Consider the following 8495-nt stretch of genomic DNA (forward strand, 5'->3'; position numbering starts at 1 on the left):
AGTGTGTCTCCATGTTTGGCCCACGTACCTGTCGTGGGACAAGGAGGTCAGAGGTGCCAGTCCCTGCCTGGGCTCCTTGATGACCTCTCCCTCACCCCCACCCCACAATGCAGCCATCCGCTTTGGCCGGATGCCAGAGGCCGAGAAGAGGAAGCTGGTGGCAGGGCTGACAGCAAGTGAGGGGGATCAGCACAACCCACAGGTGGCTGACCTGAAGGCCTTCTCCAAGCACATCTACAATGCCTACCTGAAAAACTTCAACATGACCAAAAAGAAGGCCCGTGGCATCCTCACCGGCAAGGCCAGCCACACGGCGGTGAGTGTCACTGCCTGGCCTGGCGGTTCCAGGCTCTGGGCCCTGCTGCCGCCTGCCTGACTTCTGGGAGAACCAGGCCTCCCTCCCCTAACTTCATGGTACAGGCAGGGGGTATGGGGAGCATACGGGCGGGGTCCCCCACAAGGCCTGACCTCTAACGGGACCTGGTTTTCAGCCCTTTGTGATCCACGACATCGAGACATTGTGGCAAGCAGAGAAGGGCCTGGTGTGGAAGCAGCTGGTGAACGGCCTGCCACCCTACAAGGAGATCAGCGTGCACGTCTTCTACCGCTGCCAGTGCACCACAGTAGAGACCGTGCGTGAGCTCACCGAGTTCGCCAAGAGCATCCCCAGCTTCAGCCACCTCTTCCTCAACGACCAGGTGACGCTTCTCAAGTATGGTGTGCATGAGGCCATCTTTGCCATGCTGGCCTCCATTGTCAACAAGGACGGGTTGCTGGTGGCCAATGGCACTGGTTTTGTCACCCGTGAGTTCCTTCGAAGCCTCCGAAAGCCCTTCAGTGACATCATCGAGCCCAAGTTTGAGTTTGCTGTCAAGTTCAATGCCCTGGAACTTGATGACAGTGACCTGGCTCTCTTCATCGCGGCCATCATTCTCTGTGGCGGTAAGTGAGGGTGGGGCAGGGAGGCCTGCCCCACACATCCAGCCCTTCTGGGGGTTGGGCCCTCACTGCAGGGTGCCAGGCCCAAGCTGGGCCAGCACGGGCACGTGTCCGTATGATGATGGCAGTGGAACACGCAAGGCACTAACTGTACGCGGAGGACCAGCCCCATCTTAATAGACGGAGAGGAGACAAAAAAGACTGGAAAGATATGTGCCAACCTGTTGATGGGGATTATTTCCTTTTTTGGAAATTTATGTATTTATTTTGAGAGAGAAAGAGAATGAGCAGGTGAGGGGTGCAGAGAGAGGGAGAGACAGAACCCCAAGCAGGCTCAGTGTTGCCAGTGCAGAGCCTGATGCACGGCTCCAACTCACAAACTGTGAGATCATGACCTGAACCGAAATCAAGAGTCGGACACTTAACCAGCTGGGCCACCCAGGCACCCCGTTAATGGAGATTATTTCTGATGATAGAGAAATTTTCCATCTTTTGCCTGCGTTTTTCAGATTCCAGTACAATAGATCTAGTACTTGTGCTGACAGTGCCACAGAGCTTACCTCATGCCAGGCACTGTTTTGCTTCCTAGATTATAACTCATTTGATCCTCACAACAATCCTGTGCAGAAGGTACTTCTCTTACCCTATTTTACAGATGAGGAAACTGAAGTGAGACAGACTGAGTGACCTGCCTGTAGCCTCATTGCTAGTCTGTGGGAGGGATGGGAGTTGAATCCAGGCAGTGAGTCTCTTAACCCTGATAGGATACTACTGCCTTTTTCAGAAGAAAAAAACAAAAAAGCAAGGACCAGGGGTGGAGGCACTAGAATACTCAGGGGGGCAGTCACTGACAGGCCAGGGCTTGGGTCTGTCAGAGCAATAGGGCAAGTCACCCACACAAGGTAGGGTAGCGGTAGGGGAGCTCCTCTGCCCCCTCCCACACCTCTGCTCTGTGTCCCCACAGACCGGCCGGGCCTCATAAACGTGCCCCAGGTGGAGGCCATCCAGGACACCATCCTGCGTGCCCTCGAGTTCCACCTGCAGGCCAACCACCCCTACGCCCAGTACCTCTTCCCCAAGCTGCTGCAGAAGATGGCCGACCTGCGGCAGCTGGTCACCGAGCACGCCCAGATGATGCAGCGCATCAAGAAGACAGAGACGGAGACCTCGCTGCATCCGCTGCTCCAGGAGATCTACAAGGACATGTACTGAGGGTGTGCGCCCGGGGCCTCTAGGGGACAGAGTGGGGGACAGGCACCACCCACAAGACTTTTCCGTGGAGCAGCCCTGAGCACCAGCCCCGCAGGACACGGCTCCGGCATGGTGCCCATCCTGCTCTCAGACACGCGACCTCGCCCCTGCTCTGCTCCCTGCGCTCCCTTCTTCCTCACCCGTTCTCATCCCTCCTCTAATTTCCTTGTGCTCCCTCTCTTCTTTCTCTCTCGAGGTTTCTCTCTTCCTTCCTGCCTCCCCCTTCTCGCTCCCCATCCCTGTGTCCATCCCTCCTTCTGTGAGACAGTTTGTGTTACTTCACCAGCAGCATGGAACAGGTCCTCTGCCTTTGTCCACCCCGTCCCCGGTCCCCCAGGGAGCAGGAGGGATGGGCCTGCCCTCTGCACCAACAGTCACCACAAGGGTAGGGGCCTCACTTCTCCCGTCTTCACAGCAAAGGACTTGGGCCATCCAAAGAAACACTAAGCTCTCTGGGCCCGGCTTCCTGGGGAAGCCACGCAGGGCCTGGGCTGACTGCAGCAGTTCGAGTCACCGAGTCATCACCGCCCCCGACTGTCACCCGCCTCCCCTCCCCAGCCAACCCCTCTCCAGCAGCACGCCCGAGCCCCACTGATACCAACGCTCTCTCTGTTCTTTTCCCCAGTCTTCCAGGCCAGTGTCACTGATGGTCCCCTGCGCTGGCCGCTGGGGAACACCCCAAGCCTGGTAGGAGGTGGGCTTCCCTCCAGGTTGGGCCCCCACTGCAGAGTAGCAAACCTCCAGGACGGTGGAGGTTGGCAGGGAAGGCAGCAAGTGGTGTACTTAATTCTGACCCCAGGCTGTGGTGTCACTGACCACGACTCCTGTTTCTCCACTCAGTGCCAGGGCCTGGCCTCACATGCAGCCAGGAGCCCAGCTGAAGCCCACTCCCTCCCCTCCCCGACTCCACTCCACACACACTAGCACTGACTCACTTTACCTGACTCCACAGCCCTCCCCCTACCCTCCCTTCCCAGAGACAGATGGGCCGGAGGGGCCTAAAGGTGGATGGGCAGGGCTGGGCCAGATCCCTTGGTGGCCAGGGGTCTGCTGAGCCAGCCCAGCACCTGCTCATGTGTGACGTCCATTCATCCCAACGGTTCTGCCACCTGCCCCTTCACGTGTTTGGCCCAGCTGGTCACTGAACTCACCCAGGAAGTGACCAGAGACCTTGCTGGGCCCAGTCCCGCCCCTCCCAGGTGAAGTACTAAGCCTGGGAGAAAGGGCTGAAGCCCAGCGTGGATGCTGTGTCTGAGCAGGAAGGCTGAGAGCCCACCCAGCTTGCTTCTCCAGGAAAGAGAGTGGCCTGGAAGGGACGAGGGACAGGTGAGGGTCTCTGACAAACGTTGGGGAAGATGTGAGGCGAGAGCCCAGGCTTCCTGGGCCCCGTCCATCTGCCCCTGCCTCCCATGCCCTGGGCCTGTGCTCTACTGACAAGATTCTTCTCTCTCCCACCCTCACCCTCGGCTGTGAAGGGAGAGACACTGTGCCTGACCCCCCCACCCCCACCTTGCACCCCCACCCAGGTCTGGTGCTGAGGATATAGCTCTTCTCAGTGTCTGAACAATCTCCAAAATCGAAATGTATATTTTTGCTAGGAGCCCCAGCTTCCTGTGTTTTTAATATAAATAGTGTACACAGATTGACAGAACTTTAAATAAATGGGAATTAAATATTTAAGAGTTGGTTTGGGCTGACTCAGTTACTTACGTGTTTTTCCCGGGGCGGGGCTGACTGAACTCCTCCCCCTCCTCCATGCTCATGGCTGGGCAAGTGAGACTTTGGGGTGCAGGCAGGAGAGCTGAATCTGTCTTGTGGGACTGCCCATCTTTCCCTTTCCCCTATCAGTCAGTGAGAGTGGAGGAGCGAGAATTGGCCATCCCCATCCCGCAAGGAGCATCGGGTTGGGGGGGCCGGGGTTGGCAGAGAGGATACGCACTCCCTTGCTGTCACGGGACAAACCAGGTCGGCGTGAGGAGAGCCCGGGAGAGTCTCAGCAGGGCCTTGACTGGCGGCTGGAACTGCAAGGCCAAAAGCCTGTCGTTCACTGCCCATTTTTACCACCGCACGGGAGGCCAGGGCTTTCCTCCGCTGACCCCCCAGTTTTCTCCTTTGCTTGCAGAGGTGCCATCTTCGCAGAGGCCCCAGGAGCACCCAGCCCTCGGCAGCTGCTGGGGCTGGACCGCAGTGAGGCAAGCTCATCTCCGTGCTTATCTAGCCGGGAAGCAGACCCCTAAGAATTTCAAAACGGGGAATTTACTACAGCAAATTGTTTAAAAAAAAAAAAAGCAGAAGGACTGAAGGATCAAAAGGGGGGAAAGAGAAGCCATCCAGACATCAGGAATGGGGCAGACACTCAACCCCTGCCCCCAGCTGAGTGGGAAATGGCATCATCTAGGAGCCAGCATCTCGCATCCCCACCGAATCCCCACCGACATTGCAGAAACTAGGAGCCCAGAGCCAGCGATTAACTAGCACAAAGTACAGACACCCGCTCGAGGTGAGCGGCCCCCGGAGGCTTAAGCTTAAGGTGAAGGTCAAGTCTGACAGTTGCCTCTGGTTTTCTCTTGCTGGCCAGAGCAGTCTGAACTCTGTCAAGTCCCATGAAGTTCGTCTCAGCCAGGGGAGCAGCAGTCCCCGGCAACAGGAGGAAGTGAGGGGCAGGCAGAGGAACACTTGGAACAGGGGCGTCTGACATCGACAGCCTGATCTGCTTGGTTTCTCTTTCTCACCTCTCTCTCCTTTCCCGCACATCAGGTGGTAGAAAAAGAGTTGAAGACTGGCTCAGCTCTTAAAGGCCGGTCCTCTTTCCAGTGGGGAAGGACAGAGGATACCAAATAACTAAATACCACTCAGTTCAGGGAGGAGAAGGTAAGTCTCAGTACTGGTTATAAGATTTTGTTTATTTCTAATGTAATCTCGACACCCAGTGTAGGCTTCAAACTCCCAACCCTTGAGATCAAGAGTCTCATGTTCTACCAACTGAGCCAACAAGGCACCCCACCGGCTTTCTATTATTTGCCTTCAGGTGCTGCAAAGAGAGAGCATCTCTTCGCTCTGGCACCTTGTTATTACTACCACTGAGTGATATTCTTTATTAGGCACCTATTTTGAGCCAGGCATTTTCTAGACATCACCTCCTAATTCTTACCAGTACCCTAAGGTAAATATTGTCACCTGCCATTTTACAGGTGAGGCACAATGAGAAAGAGTAGCAGGGGTGGCTGGGGTCACTCAGAAAGAGCCATGCTGCCCCAGGGCCTTAGGCCTTCTGCTGTGAACCCGTGAGCAAAACATAGGGAGCAAGAGTCACCGGGTCTCCTTTTAATGATGCTCAGGACAAGTGAATCAAATATTTAGACCAAAAGAGAAGAAAGCAATCTTAACAGAATTAGAAGGGGACTATCCTTGTGATAATTCTTTAAAACTTCTGAAATAAGTTTACTTTTTTTAAAAAAGAAAGAAGAGGGCTTGGGCAGTTCAACCGACGAAGCTCTTGATTTTGGCTGCGGTCATGACCTCGTGGTTCCTGGGATCGAGCCCCGTGTTAGGCGCTCTTGCGCTGACAGTGTGGAGCCTGCTGGGAATTCTCTCCCTCTCCCTCTGCCCCTCCCCTACCCACCCCCCTTTCTCTCAAAAATAAACAAACATTAAAAAAAAGTTTAAAAAGAAATACTTGGAACTTCCAAGAAAAAAAAAAGAATGAATTAAAAAAAAAAAAAAAACCAGGTCTTTTTGCACCTCAAGAGGGAGCAATGGAAATATCCCAGAAAATAGTATGGAAAACTAAGATAGAAAATGTCGACAGAAGAATAGCAGCACAAATTCTTACATACTGAGAAGCAAGTAGAAATTGGTACAGTCCAGTTGAAAAACAGCTTGGCAAAACCTAGAAGAGCGAGAGGTGCCTGGGTGGCTCAGTCAGTTGAGCGACTGACTTCAGCCTAGGTCATGGTCTCCTGGTTTGTAGGTTGAGCCCGGCATCGGGTGTGCTGACAGCTCGGAGCCTGTGTTCTGCTTCGGCTTCTCTGTCTCCCACTCTCTCTCCCCCTCTCAACAACAAGAAAAGCTAAAATGTGCCTGTGGAGGCTGTAAGACATCCAAGAGGTTCCACCCCCAGAACCCAGGCACTAGTTTCATGGCTGCTGGGCTCACAGCTGACTTCTCTCAGAAAAGTCCTCATGCTGAAAGGAGCTGCCTGGCCCCGGATAAGCACACGCCAAGGGGCATCCTGTAGCCAACACCGGGCTATGAGGCCAAGCTACCCTGAACTAGTTTGGTTTTTAATGTTTTTTAATGTTTATTCATTTTTGAGAGAGAGAAACAGAGCATGAGCAGGGAGGGTCAGAGTGAGGGAGACACAGAATCCGAAGCAGGCTCCAGGCTCTGAGCTGTCAGCACAGAGCCCAATGTGGGGCTCGAACTACAGAATGGCAAGATCTTGACCTGAGCCAAAGTTGGACCTGAACTAGTTGGGGACAGCTTGAAGAATCACCCCAGCTCCAGAGTGGAGGCTTCTGTTGTAACTACAGTGCAGTTTAACTCCTCTCCATACCACATCCTGCTTCCTTCCACTTCCTTACAGCTGGTGTTCCAAAGAGCACTCCCTAGTGAGTGTCCTGCAGGTAAACCTCCAAATGTATTTACTGGAGAAGCTAACCTGACACACATCCTAGAGCGAGACCCACTGAATTATACAAAGACTCCTATACATTTTCACTGCAGCAATAACAAAAACTTGGAAACAAAATAGGGTTCATCAATAGGAAAATGGATATACTTAACTTATTTATACAAATGTTTAAAGAAAAGAACTTGGGATCCCTGGGTGGCTCACTCTGTTAAGGGTCTGATTTCGTCAGTTCAGGTCACGATTCCATGGTTCGTGGGTTCGAGCCCTGTGTCAGGCTCTGTGCTGACAGCTCAGAGCCTGTATAGTCTTTTTTGTTTATGGTTTTTATTTATTTTTGAGAGACAGAGACAGTGTGAACAGGGGAGGGTCAGAAAGAGAGGGAGATACAGGCTCCAGGCTCTGAGCTCGCTGTCAGCACAGAGCCCGATGCGGGGCTTGAACCCACAAACCATGAGATCATGACCTGAGCCAAAGCCAGACGCTTAACCGACTGGGCCACCCAGGCGCCCCGATAGCTCAGAGCCTGGAGCCTGCTTCGGATTCTGTGTCTTGTCTCTCTCTGCCTCTCCCCCACTCATGCTCTGTCTCTCTTGCTCTCCAAAATAAACGAACTTAAAAAAAATTTTTTTAAAGAATTAGAAGAAACACATGGGGAAAGATTTTTGTATAATTCTAAAGTGATAGATAGACCAAAGTTTATTGTATACATAAAACGTTCTAATTTTCTTGCGGTATATACAAAACTTAGAGTCTATCAAATAAAAAATGAAAAATCTTAGTATATATACATCTTAAAATTTTCTTCGTGGGGCAAAAACCACAAAACACTTTAAGTCAACCATGTGAGAAAAGGTGTGGCATAATCAGACAAAGAACTAATTTCCTTAATATATAAAGAACACCTAAAAATCAATGAGTAAAAGGTCAACAACCTGTTAGAAAAATGGGCAAAGGGAATGAATAGAAAAAGAAAGACCTCTGAAACATATGAAAAGACGCTAGGGGGCGCCTGGCTGGCTCAGTTGGTGGAGTGTAGGCCTTGAACTCTGGATCGTGAGTTCAAGCCTCATGCTCAGTGTAGAGATTACTTTAAAAACAAACATATGAAAAGGTGCTCAATTTCATAGAGAAATATAAATTCAAACTAAAGAGATACTGTTTTTTTAATTACTAAGTCAACAAACACAAGTTTAATGAGATTGTGGTGGCAAGGGTGTACAAAAACAGGCACTCTCATATCGTTGGTGGCAACATAAATGGACACAGCCTCCAGAGAGGAAAGATTGGCAGCACCTATAAAACGTTTTTTTAAGCTTTATTTATTTTAAGAGAGAGAGTATTCCAAGCAGGCCCCTCGCTGTTAGCTCAGAGCCCCACGCCGGGTTCATGAACCCTGAGATCACGACCTGAGCCGACATCAAGAGTCAATGCTTAACCGACTAAGCTACCCAAGCACATCCCTCAAATTTTTAAAAATAATTTTTATCCATTTGCAACAACGTGGATGAAGCTAGAGACTATAATGCTAGGCAAAAATAAATCAGAGAAAGACAAATACCGTATGATCTCAGTCATATGTGGAATTTAAGAAACAAAACAAAGGAACAAAGAGAAAAAAGAGACAAACCAAGAAACAGACTCCTAACTATAGAGAACAAACTGACAGTTGCCA

General features: G+C 51.6%; 1 protein-coding gene across 4 annotated transcripts in view; it reads left to right on the forward strand.

Moving 5' to 3' along the window:
• PPARD (peroxisome proliferator activated receptor delta) overlaps positions 1-5061 on the forward strand; it is an 85180-nt gene extending 80119 nt beyond the window's left edge. For 2 of the 4 annotated variants that reach the window (XM_029944143.1, XM_029944144.1), the window contains 3 exons: positions 114-316; positions 492-942; positions 1904-3870. In XM_029944143.1, coding sequence (XP_029800003.1) covers positions 114-316; positions 492-942; positions 1904-2151 — 902 coding nt within the window. In that variant the 3' untranslated portion in view covers positions 2152-3870. Of the gene's footprint in view, positions 1-113; positions 317-491; positions 943-1903; positions 3871-4312; positions 4460-4947 lie in introns of those variants that run through there. The other 2 variants (XR_003910607.1, XR_003910606.1) reach the window with 2 other exon arrangements.
• Positions 5062-8495: the final 3434 nt, after the last annotated feature.

The sequence above is a fragment of the Suricata suricatta genome, chromosome 7 (assembly GCF_006229205.1).
Source record: "Suricata suricatta isolate VVHF042 chromosome 7, meerkat_22Aug2017_6uvM2_HiC, whole genome shotgun sequence".
Taxonomy (NCBI): Eukaryota; Metazoa; Chordata; class Mammalia; order Carnivora; family Herpestidae; genus Suricata; species Suricata suricatta.